The sequence below is a fragment of the Gracilinanus agilis genome, chromosome 5 (assembly GCF_016433145.1).
Source record: "Gracilinanus agilis isolate LMUSP501 chromosome 5, AgileGrace, whole genome shotgun sequence".
Taxonomy (NCBI): domain Eukaryota; kingdom Metazoa; phylum Chordata; class Mammalia; order Didelphimorphia; family Didelphidae; genus Gracilinanus; species Gracilinanus agilis.
Genome location: NC_058134.1, coordinates 223,317,935 through 223,334,064, shown reverse-complemented (window position 1 = coordinate 223,334,064; position 16,130 = coordinate 223,317,935). Strand labels below are relative to the sequence as shown.

The 16,130-nt window shown below is 39.5% G+C and overlaps 1 protein-coding gene across 1 annotated transcript; it reads left to right on the top strand.

Annotated features, from left to right (window-relative positions):
• Positions 1 to 7,809: 7,809 nt before the first annotated feature.
• TMEM263 (transmembrane protein 263) lies at positions 7,810 to 15,168 on the top strand. The gene is made up of 3 exons (XM_044677777.1): positions 7,810 to 7,874; positions 12,100 to 12,650; positions 14,802 to 15,168. Exons 1-2 carry the CDS (start codon positions 7,811 to 7,813, stop codon positions 12,384 to 12,386), a joined length of 351 nt encoding a protein of 116 aa, XP_044533712.1. The 5' UTR covers position 7,810; the 3' UTR covers positions 12,387 to 12,650; positions 14,802 to 15,168.
• Positions 15,169 to 16,130: the final 962 nt, after the last annotated feature.

Genomic DNA, 16,130 nt, shown 5'->3' with positions numbered 1-16,130 from the left:
GGGGTGGGTGGGGGGGCACTTCTTGACGTTGGCTCCTGCTAATAGACGAGGAGCAGGGGCTAGGTGTGCGGGATGAGGACGGAAAGCCTGCTATGCCTGAACTGAGCCCGAGGGAGCGCCGAGCTTCCTGAGATCCGCGGGGGGGGTTACTTTGCTTCATTTTCCTCTTCTTTAATCCAGGATGTAACAGTAGACTTTTACAAACTCCACCAAATGGGCCTGCTTTCTGTAAGAAGCACTGGCAGTGTGGTCCAAAGAAGTGAAGAACAGTCCTGATTAGGGTCACTCACTGATGGTGAGAAAGGAGGAAATCCTTATCTTTATTTGTCTCAGTATTTATTAGGATCATGTCTTACTACTTTAAGAGGCTATCTGGAGGATTTCAGAGCCTTGCAATTTTGGTCAATAAGATGACATTTTAAAAGTACATTATCAGCCTGGGGCATGTCCCAGCATTTCTAGGTGATCTTTGTATTTATTGCTAGGATGCTATTTCCATTCCACAGCAAAGCTCCCTAGATTTCCCTCTCTGTCCTCACTGCCTCCACTCAAACACACTTTTTCTTATCTCTAGGCTGGCATTTTTTAGGTCCAGACTATTTTAAGACAGCCATCTCACCCACTCTTTGGTGCTGAATGAATGGGCAGGGGCCACCTCAAATCTACAGTCAGAGTGTTTGGCCAGCTAACATGGTTTAGAGAACAAAGTGGGTGCTTTCAAGTATGCTTTCAGAAGGTGTGGATGTACTCCAGCTCTGTGTAGATATTTTGGGAAAGCTCTTTGGATATTTGGCAAAATAGGCCAAGAATTTTTGAGTGAAGGGGAAGCAGTGTTTGTAAATCAGAACTGACCATTTTATATTATACAGAAAAATGGGCAGTCCTTCTTTCCTATGCCCTTTGGAGTTGATATAGTTTTTAAATTGTACCTGCTATAATTAAGTTCTTGCATTTGCTAGCAAATACTTGTTTTCTGAAGAGAAGTGATACCAGTAGGGAAATTCCTTTGATTCATTATGCTATTTCATACATAATTATTTGTCTATAGCATAGTTTCTTTTTTGATATGAATTGAGTAAAATTTGTTAGATGATGAAGTTTGTTTTAGAAATTCAAAACTACAGTGACTTAACTGTTTTCTACCAACATCCTTTTCTCTATGAAAAACAAAACCAAACCCTAACAAAAAGGACAATTCCCAAGAAGCCCTTGTTTATCTATTCCTATTTTTGGAATACATTTTCCCCTAGGGCATGCTGTTGTTCTCTCTTGCTCACTAGATTTGCCAGATGCTTTTTCTGGAGTGAATGTCCTGGATGGCAGACATTGCCATCAAACATACATATCCATGGTAATCCTTTGGAGTTCTCTGATGAAGCCTAGGTGGGTCGTCTCTCCATTAGTGCCACCCATGACCACTTCATGCCTGCCCATTCTGTTCATTTCTTTTTCGTGGTCTTCCATAGATTTGGCTCATTTCTTTTTACGTTTAGAGGGTACTAGTATTGAAATTGGGGGACCTCCACCTCCTTTTCTGGTAAGTGACTTGCCCAAGGTAACTTACATCAAAATGCCCTGGGCATTTCTATGACTAGAAGTCTATTAGGAGGTGCTGACCTGCATGGTTAAGAGTTTCTCTCTGGGAGCTCTGTACACATTTGAAATCACTTGGTGATTTTTTTTTAAGGAGACACATTTATAATAGTTTGTCCATATTTTGAGATCTAAGGTTGGGACTAATTACACCATAGGGAAGAATGTTTTACACATTATTTGCGCTTATATTTGTATTCCCAAGACATTGTTTTCAGTGTCCTTAGTAAATTAAAGTGGGTTTGCATTTCCCTAGCTGAGGCCCAGATCTGAGTCTCCTGTGCTCTTGGATCTAATCAAGGCAGCAAGCTAACTTAAACTAAGGAGCCCAGAGTAGAGAATGTGGCTTCTGGGTGGCAGAAGTAGTGAGAGTTATTCCTTTTCTGTCCTGAAATGATTTTTCAGAAAAGGAAAGATCATAGGAAATCTCACTCAAAAGCCCCTGTGTGTGTTAGAAAGAAGTTCAGGGGCATGAAAATTGAAATTTTAAAATCAGTGCATATTTAAGTACTTTGAAAGTACAATTTGGAAGTGAGTGCTGGTCCATCAGCTAAACTTGTTAAACTTCTTGTAGTCTGATTTAGCGGGGGGAAAGTATCCTAAGTGACTCTTGCTTATCTACCAGTAGTATGTACAAAGCTTATATATTTGCTTATCTACAGGTAGTATGTACTAAGTGAACTTCTTAGATCTGGGCTCATAACCTTTTTTGTTTGTGGTTTGGACCCCTTTGTCAGTCTGAAAACCTATGGACTCCCAAGCATCATGCTTTTAAATGAAGGAAATGAAAGACAAAGGAAACCTATTATGAAATTAAGTTTTCAAGAAGTATTTTTTAAAAGCCAAGTGTACTTAGTTAAATTAAAGTGGGTTTATATTTCCCTAGTTGAATCTCCTGTGCTCTTGGATCTAATACCTCAGTTTAGACCTCAGATTAAGAACTTCCATCTTAGAGGAATTTAACATTAGATTTTTTAAAAATTTAAACATTTATTAATAATCATTTTTAACATGGTCACCCCCCGCACTCCCCCCACCCATGGCCGACGCACATTTCCACTGGTTTTGTCATGTGTCCTTGATCAAGATCTATTTCCAAATTTAACATTAGATTTTTGGGGGTTCCTTGTTAATTCATGTGATAGTGCCACAAACCTAAACAGTGCAGTTTAAGATACTGTCATCTCTATTGGTGCTTATAGTTGAATGCAGGATGTAAATATATAGAACATAAGACCTTAAAAAAAGAGAGAAAAAAATGACTAGTTTAGGAAGCACTAGTTTAGGAAAATAATATAGAAAATTTTCAAGTTAACTTGAGTGTCATAAACTAAATGAACCATTTCTGGTTGTATCTTCAGTGAATGTGCCATGTAATGGGGAGAGCAGTGACCTTGGAAAGGAGCCTTGAAATGCACTTCTACTTTTGGCACTTAGGGCTGTATGGCCTGTGAGTGTGCTCTTTAGGCTTCATTTCCCCGATTTATAAAATGAGGTAATTTGTCCTGTTAACCTTGACACTTCCTTCCAGCTTTAAGATTTGGTGTCCTTTGTAATGAATGGCCAAATGCTAAAGAAACAGAAGCCATTATTTGGAAGAGGCCCAGTGGCAGAATGAAGGAATTGAAATCAGGATTCACCTGGCTTTCCATAGTGGAAATTACTTAACCTCTACACCCTCAGTTTCTTCACCTCTAAAATGGGAATAATAATATGCCATCTACCACCATTGTTATTAGTTTGCATCAGTTCCACTTTTGAGTATGACAGAGTAGAAAGAACTAGATTTAGGGGCAGAAGGTGAATCTATAGGGATGATTCAACTAACCCTCACGTAATTTGGATGAATCATTTGTTAACACCCCTATAAAATGAGGGGTTGTGCCAGGTCATCAGGGTAGCATCTCTAAAATTCTGTGATTTTGAGGAAGACTGTAGAGTTACCTGGAAGAATTTCCTGGGTATATTCTTTACCCTCACACTTGTGTATGATTTAAAAACAAACTCTTTAGAGAAGATTCATGGTGGAAGGGACTCTCAAGATGCCAGCTTATTTCATTTTACTCAGCTGAAGAAATAACCATTTTATCGTCAGACCCTTGCTAATGGCACTGCCAGCCCCACCTTATATCAACTGCAACCTTGTCGTGTGCCTGCAGTCAGATACCTGAAGTCCTCCCTTAAACATAAATTTAATGAAAAATCTAAGAGAGGACTTGTAAATACTTTTTATTAGCCTAGTGTCTACTTTTAAGACCCAGACCCATCACCTAGGCTTTCACTGAATTGCTACTACATTAGTTTCTGTATCTTGAGACCTTGATGGACTTTGTATGTTAAAACCTTTTTTGACCAGAAGTATGCACAGAAGCAAGACAAAGAATGCTTTTTCTTTGGAAGGAACTTTGTTTTAGTTTTTAAAGCCCTTACTTGCTATCTAAGTAACAACTCTAAGACAGAATTGGCAACAGCTAGGCAATGGGGGTTAAGTGACTTGACCAGGACTAGGCAGTGTCTGAGGCTAGATTTGAACTCAGGTCCTCTCATCTCCAGGTGTGGTACTTTATTCACTGTGATACTTAGCTATTCTAGGAACTTTAATTATGTAGGAAGAATAAAGTTTTTGGGGTGAAGATTTGGAATGGAGGTAGTAAAGTTAGTGACAAAATGGGGTGATTATTAAAAGTGTTTATTTTAATACTCCAGCTAAATGTTTATGATCAAGTGAGAGATTTTAAAGGGGAGGAAGTTTTATAGACATGGGCTGTTTGGCACAGCAGAAGTTTGGGGAGCAGGTAACTTTGTGAAATTCTGCTTTTTAATTTAGGCCAATGTGGGAATATTTAGCATGGCCATAGTCATTTGTTTGTTTTTATGATTTTCCTTTTTTATCTCTGCTTTACATTTTGCACATAAGGTTATATTGACTCAACCAAGGATTACCCTGAGCTGAGAGCTGAGTTCAGACTTGGTTTTCCTATAAGCCATCATTCATTCATTTTAGTACAGAAAAACATTTCATTCCATAGATAGAGACAGCACTTATCATCAGCATCATCCTGTCATTGGTCAAACAAGGAACCAGATAAGAGAGTTTAATCATAACCAACTGCTCATGGTCTATGGTTTACTGATGAAAGTCTTCTCTTTCTCCATGAATGATCCTGCACTAACTCAGTTATATCATCTCTTTTGTGTGATCCCCATTTCCAAGGGGTTTTTTCTGTGTGCATTTCATTTTATCAGTGGTGTTAAATAGAAACAGATAGGGGATAGCCAGGTAGCTCCGTGGATAGAGAGCCAAGCCTGGAGACAGAAGATCCTGGGTTCAAGTGTGACCTCAGATACTTCATAGTTGTGTGACCCTACACAAGTCACTTAACCTTCATTGCTTAGCTCTTACTGCTCTTCTGCCTTGGAACCAATACATAGTATTGATTCTAAGATGGAAGGTAAGGGTTTAAAAAAGAAAGAAACAGCTAGAAACCCACAAATTAGCATTATCTGTGCTGTATGTTTTTTTTTTTTGTTAAATATTTCTCAATTACATTTTAATCTGATTCTGCCATGCTTGGGACTTTTGTGACTAGTGGGCCCAAGTTTGACACCTATGCCTTAGTCCTCTTGAGCTGTAGGGACTGAAAAAAACTTCATTAGCTGGGGGCATAGGCATGAATGAGAGACAAAGCAAGTCAACAAGAGACACAAGAAAAGGCAAAAAGGGGCCCTCTTGTCAAGGAGCTCACACACCAACAGGGGAGATGACCTGGAGACTACAATTATGAACCAAGATATGTTCAGCTAAATTGGGAGAGTCCCAGTGGGAAGGAACTAATAAAGACTCTTTGTGGAAGATGCGATTTTAGCAGAGGCTTGAAGGAGGCCTGGAAGGAGATGAGAAGGGGGGAGTATTCTAGGCATGGAAGATAGCCAAGAGAGTGCAGTGAGTAGGAAGCTGAAGCTTGTTCCAGGAGTAGGACAAGGGGCCAGACTACGATGGCTTTAAAAGCCAAACCCAGAATTCTCTATTTGATGCTGGAGGTAAAAGAAGCTGTTAGAATGTATTGAATGAAGGGTGGGGGAGTGACATGGTCAATCAGTTCGACAGCTGAGAGGAAGATGGGCTTGGAGTGGAGGAGACTTGGGACAGGGAGAGCAGCCTGCAGTGGTCTAGGCATGAGGTGAGGAGGGCCTGCCCCAGGGGTGGTGGCGGCTCTGAGGAGAGAAGGGCATACACTAAGGAATGTTGTGGAGGTAGATTCGGCAGGATGACACCTAGGCTGTGTGACTGCCAGGGTGGTGGGGCCCTTAACAGCAATAGGAAATGTAGAGGGTTGGGTTTGGGGGGGAAACCAATGAGTTCAGCTTTGGCCATATTGGTTTTAAGATGTCTATGGGACATTCAGTCTAAGAAGTTAAATAGGCCGTTGGAAATGCAAGGCTGGTGGTGAGGTGATAGTCAGTCCAGATAGACTCTTGCCTAGAGATCATTGAATCTATGGGAGGTGATGTGATCACTAAGGGAAATGGTCCTGAGGGAGTAGAGAAGGCGGCTCAGGATAGAACTTTGGCAGTTGCCCATTGTTGGGGAGTGTGGTGCGGATGTAAATCCAGCAAAGGAGGCTGAGAAGGATGTGCCTCATAGAAGAATCAGGAGAGGACAGCGTCACAGAAACGTAGAGAATTGAGATGAAGACAATGAATCAGAGGCCATAGACCAAGATAGATGAGAAGTGAGAAAAGGGCATCAGATTTACTTTATCAAATGAGATATTAGAATTATTTTCATTTGTGTTATAAATTTGTGTCAAAAAGCTTCTTTGGAAGCTATTTGAAATAGTGTTGATCAAGAGAGAATTATTGTCCCTTACCTCTTTGGATAAGGCTCCACAGTTTTCACCAAACCCCTTGTCTTTTCACTCCCAGATGTACTAATTTTATCTTGCTATGCAAGATGCTGTTCCCAATGTTTTAGATATAAAAGAATGAATAAAAAAAAAAATTTAGCTCCCATGTGTAAAGCATTGTACTAAGGGCTGGGCATACCAGTAGAAATCTGAGACTAGCTATGCCCTCAGGGAGCTCACGTTCTAATAGGGGCAAACCACACACGGAGGATGCATCAGGGTTCTATTCAGAACATCCAAGTCCCAGCTTCCAGTGTGCCGAAGGAAACAGCACGTACATAGTCACACATGCACATGTTCAGGCTATCCTCGAAGCCTTAATGAAGTTTGGAATGGGCACAATTTAATCACCAGGAATTTGAGAAGGGTTAGAGAAACCTAGCAAAGAAACCCGAGGGAGGACACTGCTGCAGAAGGAGATGATTCTGATAGGCAGAACCAAGGAAATCCTGCCTGACCATTCTAAGCATGATGAACAACTCACGTCAGTGTAGGACAATGGGAGGTGGAATGGCAGCTCCTGGGAGCAGCAGAGTCTGGTTTGGGAGTGACAGTGGAGAAAAGTTGGCATTGTACCTCTTTGGTCTTGGGCCTCAGAGCAAAGCATTATTGTTCAGAGTATAATTTTTTTAAAAGGAAGAAAAACAATCAGTGATACTTATCTGCCATTGGAAAAAAAGTGACCTTATTGTGTGCTTAGCTCTGCCATGGATCCTGACCTCTGCCAGTGAGCAGGGGAGACATGGTCTCACATCTTCTCTTTGGGGCCAGTGGCCTTACAAGAGAAAGCTGTCAACAAATGTCTCCCTGGCTCTGCTCATTTATTTTCTCTGTATTCCATGCACATTGTTTTTTGCAGCAGAGTAATACTTCATTACCTTCATGTGCCATAGCTTGCAAAGCTATTCCTTGGCAGATGTTTTGTTTCTAGTTATTTGCTTTTACAGTGCTTCTAACTTTTGGTGTTTATGGAAACTTTTGTCAGTGACTTTCTTTGGTTATGTGCCTAGTGGAATTTTTGGGTGTGGACATTTTAATCATTTTATTTGCATAATTTCAAATTTCTTTCAACAATGATGATATGATTTCACAGCTCCACCAACAATGTATTAGTATTACTGTTTCTGCATAAGCCCTCCATCATTGACTATTCCATATTTAAAATATTTCACAGCTATCCAAAATTTAAAGAGGGGTTGTTCTAGTAGGTGGCTTAAAGTGTTGTAATGGTTGATTACTTCTGAAATGGACTTAACATTACAATATGAGATCACACTATAATGCCTAATGTATATCTTTTCTAGGAGACCATGAATCAGACGGACAAAAACCAACAAGACATTCCTTCATATCTCATTGATGAGCCACCAGAAGGTAACTGTTTTGAATTATTACTTCAATACCTCCAAAAGAGATGATTTCTGTGGTTTTAGTGCTCCCTCTTGACCCAGGTTACAGACCACTCATGCCTTAGCCGCCAGCTTAGTGAATTAATGGGTCTCCCATAGCTTGACCCCAGCACACATCCATGACAACAGACACAGCCCATCCCTGGGCCCTAGCTTGCACTCTGACATTGAGAGCCCTTAGTCATCTCCCCACCATCCATAAGAATGGAAACTCTTCTAGTTGGCCTTTGATCTTTTACATTTTAAAGTGGCTTAACTAGTTGCTGTGTATCCTTTGTAAGCAGAGATGTTTTTGGCCGTGTGATAAGACAACACAGCTATCTAAGGAGGAGAACATGGTTAGTTAGTTATAGGGGCTTGGGCATCCACAGTATCTTGTTATTTACGGTATACCCTGTGAGGCCACGGATGGGGAGGGAAAGTTAATGAAGAATGTTTTAGTTGGAAGTCCCCAACAAAAAAAACAGCCAGCAAGCAGAATTTAAGAGGTTTTGTGGAAATGCCCCTTAGGTTTTCTGTGCTCTTTCATTCATGAGACTACAATTGGAATTTGCATCTATTTCCTCCATTTGCTCCTTTGGGCTCTGCTTATGTTCCATTTCCAATCATCCCCCCCTTTTTTTTCCCTTTCTCATTTTATTTATTGAATTGCATTGGTTTGGCTGCAGTACTTATTTAAGACATAAGCAGTTTTTATCCCAGCTTCTTCTAGAACTGACAAACTAGGGGAAAAGATTGGCATCATCAGGTGATTCCAGAGACAACTGAGGAGTAGGGTCCTGCCCAGAGATCTTGGCAGCAGCTCTCCCTTGGTCCCAGTGGTGGCAGCAACACCAACACTTTTGACCATATAAAAATTTGTATCAGAGCATTTTCTTTTATTGTAATCAGAAAGTAGCTTATAATCTAATTCTCACCTGTAGTTCATAGAATAATCCCTAAAAATGTTATTTCTGTGCATGAGTTGCCTTTGCTGTGCCCAGAAAAGATGTCAACTTTTGCACTTTTTTTTTCCTAAATGGAAGGAAGTGGTAATTTGGATAATGTTAAGCATTGGATAATCCACTTGGGGATCTCTTAGTTAGCACAACAAGAATCTTCATTTCTGGAAAAAGAATCAGGTAGAGAAAGAGACAAAAGAAAGAATATAACCTCTGAGAATTCATTTAGAAGGCTGCTTGTTGCCCACTCATTAAACAAGTCATTTAGAATTCCTCACATTGTATTAAAGAGCAAAAAAAAAGGTTGTTGGGCGGACAAATAATAATTTTCCAAGTTTTTAAAAACAGGTTAGGGTAGGGATAAGGTCTGGACTTGGGATTTCACATGGGAAACTCCTCCTGCTAGTTTGTGCAGGTTGGCACTTCTGAATGACCCAAGTTGCCATTCCTTAAGGCACTTTGGGATTGGTGTCTGGCCTTGCAATGCATAGCCGGTCAGGTAGTGTCACAAGCAAGACCTAAAATAAGGTCTTCCGCCTCCAAGGCTAGCTCTGTGTCCACCATGACATATTTTCTCTCTTTGAAAAAGATTTTTTTCCCAAACCTAAAAAGGAGAGAGAGAAGATTGACCAACTTGGTTGCTTTTGCTTAATAATGTTAATAGCTGCTATCTAGATTCATGGTTTATAAAGTGTTTTAGGTCCATATCTCATTAAGTTTCAAAACAATCCTGTGAGGTAATTTCTCCACAGGTTCAGAAAGATTGTTCTACAACTAGCAAGCATTGGAGGCTGGATTTGAACCCTATACCATGCAGCTTTCCATTTGTTTGTGATGGAATAGATGGAGAAATCATTGACTTAGCTCCTGCCTCCCCTTCTTAGTCCTTTTTATAACTTAGGTTTGGGCAAATGGAGGGGCAGTAAATAGTCATGAAGGGAAGACTAGGGTGTGCAGAGGGATTTCATCTGAGAAAACTGACAGACTGTGAAAGCAAGCAAGAAAATGATGATAAAAAAGCCCAGTCCAAGGGCATCACCAGGCTGGGTAAGGAAGGAACAAGTAAGTTGGGTGCATTGTAGGGAATTTTTTATAATTCACTATGTTGAGGAGTTCAATAGTGATCTGGTTTGATAAGGAAAAAGTATTTCATTCTTTCCCATCTCCTAATACTTGTAACAGTCCATGTTTGAAATTCTCAGTGGAGAAGAAAATAGCACAAGTGGCAAGACCTGTTTCATCTTGAGACCTAGGCTGTGACTCTCTATTCTGTTAACACCAATTACCCTTCTTAGTTATATGATACCTGGCTGTGATCATTCTCTGCCTCGTTAATGTATTCAGATGTTGGCCCTTTCTCCCTCAGCTGATTAATGCAGTATATACACACTGACTCAGTAAGATATATATTACCTGTCCTTGGGATGGATCAGGCAGTTTGACAAGAAAACTTGATTAGGATGGGTTATGAGCAATTGTTTTAATGTGTATTCGTTTGAATTAAGTGTTTTTATCCATAGCAGTAAGGAAGATTTTTTTTTTTTTAAATCCTCACCTTCCGCCTTCGAATCAATGCTATGTATTTGTTCCTAGGCAGAAGAGTGATAAGGGCTGCAAATGGGGTAAAGTGATTTGCCCGGGATCACAAAGCTAGGTCAGATTTGAACCCAGGACTTTCCATCTCCAGGCCTGACTCTATCCACTGAGCTATCAAGCTCTGCCTCTGGGAAGATTCTTTAATAAAAGATGGGGAGGGCATTTCAGGATCAATTTGTTCTTGTTGTATATCAGAAGATAATTATTTTCAGAGGGTTTTTCTTTTCCTCTTTTGAATAGTGTTAATTTCCCAAGAAGTCCTCCCTCTTTTTTTCTCTTCAATTAATCTCATTTTGCTAAGATAGCAACTTTTGCAAAATTCACCTTTCTTTGGGTTTTTGACCATATTATCTTGTCTTAGATTAACTATGTGAAAAACATTTGTGTGCCTTTTAAATGTTTTCCTGTTGCTGTGTGTGTGTGTGTGTGTGTGTGTGTGTGTGTGTGTGTGTGTGCACGCACATGCATACACACAAGTGTATGGTATAACTAACAGAAGCAAAGTATGGATTTATCTGAGCCTTTGAGCACAATGTAAAAGCAATAGGGAAGAGAAGTAGTTACTTAATTTCTTTAAGACTTATGTTTGAATTTAGGCCCTTATGAGCAGGACACATACTAATTTGATGATATTAGAGGAAGACTAAGGATTTTGATACATTTCGGGTCATAAAATTTTAAGAGTGGCATGAACATTAGGAGTGTAGTTCAACCTTTAATTTTTTCAAAGTGAGGAAACTTGTACCCAGGTGTGGGTGGTTTAGGGTGGGAGTGGTCATGGGAAATTTCCCCCTCAGTTTCATAGAGCTAATTAGGGACCTTTTTGGGGGGTGGGGTGAGGATCCTTTGGACTCCAAGACCCTTTAAGCAAAGTTTGTCTTTCATATATGTTCATTAAGCGAGTGTAGCAGAAACTAGAACATTAACCCAAGAGGGAATTTAATTTTTAGACCTGATTAAAATAACTCTGGGAAACTACCATAACTTAAGTTGTAGAAAATTTGATTGGTTTTGTTCAGTCTTATTAACCCTTTTAAAACTATTAATACTTTACAGCTTAAACTCATTGAGTACTTAAAGCTGTGTAGAATGAAATCAAATGGCAGCACCCAGCATAGGACCTTACTACTCCATAAATATTTGTTGAATTTTTGAATTTCCTAGTCCAAAGCAGCTTGAGGGGCTTTTTAGTTAGACATGTCTCTCTCTTTTTTTAAGCCCTTATCTTCCATCTTAGAATCAATACCAAGGTAGAAAAGCATTTAGGGCTAGGCCGTGGGGGGTAAGTGACTTGTCCAGGTTCACACAGCTAGGATGTGTCTGAGGCCAGATTTGAACCCAGGACCTCCCGTCTAGGCCTGGCTCTCAAACTGCTGCCCCACCTAGATGTATCTCTTTTATAAGTATTGGGACTCAGGGAAAGGAAGATGTAGTCACTTTTTTACCTCAACGAGCCTAGATTTTAAAGCCAATTTATTACCAGAGTACAAGAGCATGTTAATTGTCTGTGTACAGATGTCGTATATGAGAGAAGCTCTCCTACGGACAGCAAGCCTTGTGATAGACCAGTATTTTAGATTTACCTATTGTTGTGCACAGTTAATTTCTTTTAAAGCCTTTGACTTAGGTCTTCTGCACAATATCTCTCATTAGGTTCAATGAAAGACCATCCACAGCAACAGCCTGGCATGCTGTCCCGTATGACTGGTGGCATCTTCAATGTGACGAAAGGAGCCGTTGGTGCCACCATTGGTGGCGTGGCTTGGATTGGAGGGAAGAGTCTGGAGGTGACCAAAACAGCTGTTACCGCAGTGCCTTCCATGGGCCTAGGGCTGGTCAAAGGAGGGGTGTCTGCTGTGGCTGGTGGTGTCACAGCTGTCGGGTCTGCTGTTGTAAACAAAGTGCCCTTAACAGGAAAAAAGAAAGATAAGTCTGACTGAGAGAGAGAGAGAGGCAGAGAAGATGACCCTTGCTGTCCACAGCACTACAATGCCAGTGGCCTTGAACTGCCAGGATGGGGACTACAACAAAGCCACTTTTTTTGGATGTTCCTTTTCTAAAGTGCTGTGTTGGAAGTACCGATGACTTACTTTCATCTGAAAAAAAGAAGATGCCGAGTCTCTCACAGTTTGTGAAGGTTCATCAAACTTTGATTCCAGATTTTTAACTGGTGAAATGTTACACTCGTTCAGTAGTAACTGAAGGTATAGTATGTTTCGATATTTACTGTAAGTCTTTCAGTTCAGTTAAAAATGTGAAAATTACATTTAGTGGATAATCTTTGCCGTTCCATCCATCTGATAATGTGCCAGGGGACTCATGGCCCTTAAGAGAGCTGTAAACTCTATAAACTGTACCTTTGATGTGCCTAATAGTTTTGGATGTCTCTTAGTTTTTTTAATTGTATTTTATTTAGGCTAAGAGGCATATTTTGCTCATTTAAGCTGGTAAGATAGGAATTGGAGATGTTAAAAAGTAAACTTTTATGTGATAATCTCTGAGCGCTAACTCTTATCTTTGGTTAGATATGCATTATGTTCATTTAATCATTGATGCCTTACAAGAGGACATGTTTTTTGATGCCCTAAATATCAGTGCAGTTCTTAACTTTTGACTATTACAGTCCACAGGGGAAATTAAGAATTTTTTCATTTAAGATAAAAATCTCAGGAGTATTTAAGTAAAGGCACCTCTTGTTGCCAGCAGATAAGAATTCACTGTCTGCCACTTACCAAAAATTAAAGGGTAGACAAATTGAACACTTAAGCCCACGTTCCACAATCTCCAGAGTAAAGTGGACCTTGTTGTAGTGCCTAAAGAAAACATTTCTTAACTGCTAGAAGGTCATATTGGATGAGTTTTTGTTAAGAAGTGTAAAAGGTGTAACAAACAACTTTTATAGTTGTTCTTTAAGAATTAGCTGCAGCAACCATGATAGATACACAATTCTTCACTCCTATTAAAAAAATCTGTAAGGCAGGCTTGAATCACAGTAGTACTACCACTGATTTTTAAGGATATTGCAAAAGCACCAGTTTTTTGAGAACTGCTTTTTGACTCTCCAAGTGAATTTGAGGCATGAAATGGGTATAAATGCTTCTTTTTAGAGGATTTGTACATATGGAATACAAGATGAATTCTAGGCCATAAGATATATAAAAGCTTCCCATCATCTTCCCTTCTATTTTTTCCTTTAAATTTTCAGACAGCAAATACTTTTCCTGTTGGTAAAATACTAGTTTTACATATCATATAGGCCTATTCAGTGTGCTTTTGTCTCCCAAGAATGAATGAATTTTAACATTGACTGTTCTTACTAAATTGTTTCATGAAAACAATCAAACGAAGTAAAACATCTATTAGACATTATCCAAGGAGATGCTAATCGAGATGTTTCAATGGTTAACTTTACACTTGAATCTGATATTGTCCCTGATGTTAGCGCTTTGGTCCTGTGTCAGAATCACACACCTCAGCCATCCTTTGGGCTTAACTTGTGGACTTCATGTATTCATGTAGTGTGTTCAAGTGATATCCAAGGAAACTTGACCCAAATCACTTCAAGATCTGGAGTTCAATGTTTGTTTACAGTTATGTAGTTTACCTTAGTGTGTGTCTACACATGATTTAAGGATTGTGTTCCTTAACAGTTAAGCTTTCTTCTTCTTCTTCTTTTTAAGCTTTCAACACCATCACAGTTTAAGTGAATCTATAATGTTCCATGAAAACTCTCTATTGGACACTATTAAGACTGAAGTAGAGAGTTCAGCCCAGTCTATCAGGAGTTAAATGACAACTTGTTATGAGGGGAATTAGGATGTACTCAGTGGTTACAACTTTCTTTGCAAGCACCATAAGTTTAAAAAAATTTGGAAAATGAGAAGTGAACACTATTGGATTGGCTAAAGAAAATCTATATTGGCCAATTTATTTACTGCTATTGGGGAAATTGTTTTCTGCTTACCTAGTAGTTTATTTTATTCCTAATTTATATTCTGCAGACATAATCTTCAATGCTTTGTACCTAAATTTCTTTTAAACGTAGAATTTAGGATTTTTTTTGCATATGTTCTTAATTGTGCTTGTCTCTTAACATTTTCTTGCAGTAAAAAGTGTTGAAATTTCCTTCTATGGAAAAGTCATCCCCCTTTTGTACTATATTGTAAAACTTGGTTCATGTTCTAACCTTCAAGTGTGTTAAGTCATTTACATATATTTCGGGGAAGAGCTTCTAAATATGGCAGCAAAACAGTGCAACAGTATGGTTAGTGTAGAGGTTTGTATTGGAATGAACTTGCCAGTTGATAATGTGTACAACTACATACTTGATGTTTTATTCCAATTTATTTACATAGACTAGCAATTTGACCTGTTAAACAGGAGGAGCTCATTTCAAGAAACTAAGGACATTAGACCTGGAGGCATCTGTCGTTTGTGATTGGATAGCTCAAATAACCCAACTTGTTGAGTGGGCATTTGGAAGAATGAAGAAGCAGAACTTGTGTGGCCCACCTGAATGACTGAGACAATAATGTTAAAGTGGTGTGCAGTAAATGTTGACATCATGGATCTAGGATGGAGGGACTTGACAGCTGAAAAAGAACTGCTTAACTGAATGAAGGTTTAATACAAAAGGCGATGGGAAAGAGAACTCAGATGTGAATAGATGAGGAAAGCACTCGGATCTGCAAAAGATGAAATGTTTCATAAAGACATAAGAAAATAAAAAATACTTTCAAAAAAAGGTTTCTATGGAATTCTCTTTTCCTCTCATGTGGGCTTTTGCCGGCATGTAGTAGCCAATGTTGTCTTGTATTCATTTTGGGTCATTAATGCAAATTTGGGGCTGATATGCTTTGGAGAATGTAAATCGGGATTTTAAGGAGACTCTATTCTCATTCTGATAACCAGTTTGAAGGTAAAAATTTGTAAGAAAACAGTCATCTTCTGGTCCCTAAAACTGTCATTCCAGAACAGGCCCCTTTTAAAGCCCTGGAGTCAGTACAAGGAGTCCTCACTCCTGCCCCCCGTCAGACCTGCTCCGAATCAGTCTTCTAGCTTCTAACCTGGTCTCTTTAGGAAGGTCTGGATCATTGAATCAGATCACAGATTTAGAACTGAAGGGACCATCATTCTCTCCTTTAACATACGAGGAAACTGATGAAGAATGGGACAGTGTTTACTTAACCTTTCATTCACCTGTTGGCTGCTGGCATGGACAAGGGGTGATGCTGACCAGGGAACACTGAGCTAAGTGGAGGTTTTCCACTTGATTTCATTCAGTGTGGCATCAATTACATTGGACTACACAAATGAAGTCCACTCACATAAGAGATGCGGGAGATGAAGTTATCCCTTGTTTTGAAGGCATAATTCCCCAAGAGGCAAATCTGGAGCCATTTCTCTTTCAGCTTGTCATATCTGACACTTTATGGTATGGAAAGTGAATGGAAAAGTATTTATAATAAAGTCTTATTACATGCCAAGCACTGTGCTAAACCCTGGGATATACACAGAAAATCAAGGTCCTTGTTCTTAAGGACTCTTCCATTCTCTTTGGGTAAGACCACATATGGCGGAGGGTTTCAGTTCCGTGGTGAATGGAAGGGCCAAAGAGTACTACTTTTCTATTTGCTGTAACAATTTAAAAAAATAATTATATGAGTTTCTAAACTCCTTTAACA

What these genes read in the sequence shown, in the direction of transcription:
- TMEM263 (XM_044677777.1), top strand. Translation starts at nt 7,811, where the DNA reads ATGAATCAGACGGACAAAAACCAACAAGACATTCCTTCATATCTCATT. An exon ending in CATTGATGAGCCACCAGAAG is followed by an intron (nt 7,875 to 12,099) that starts GTAACTGTTTTG and finishes ATCTCTCATTAG; the next exon opens with GTTCAATGAAAGACCATCCA.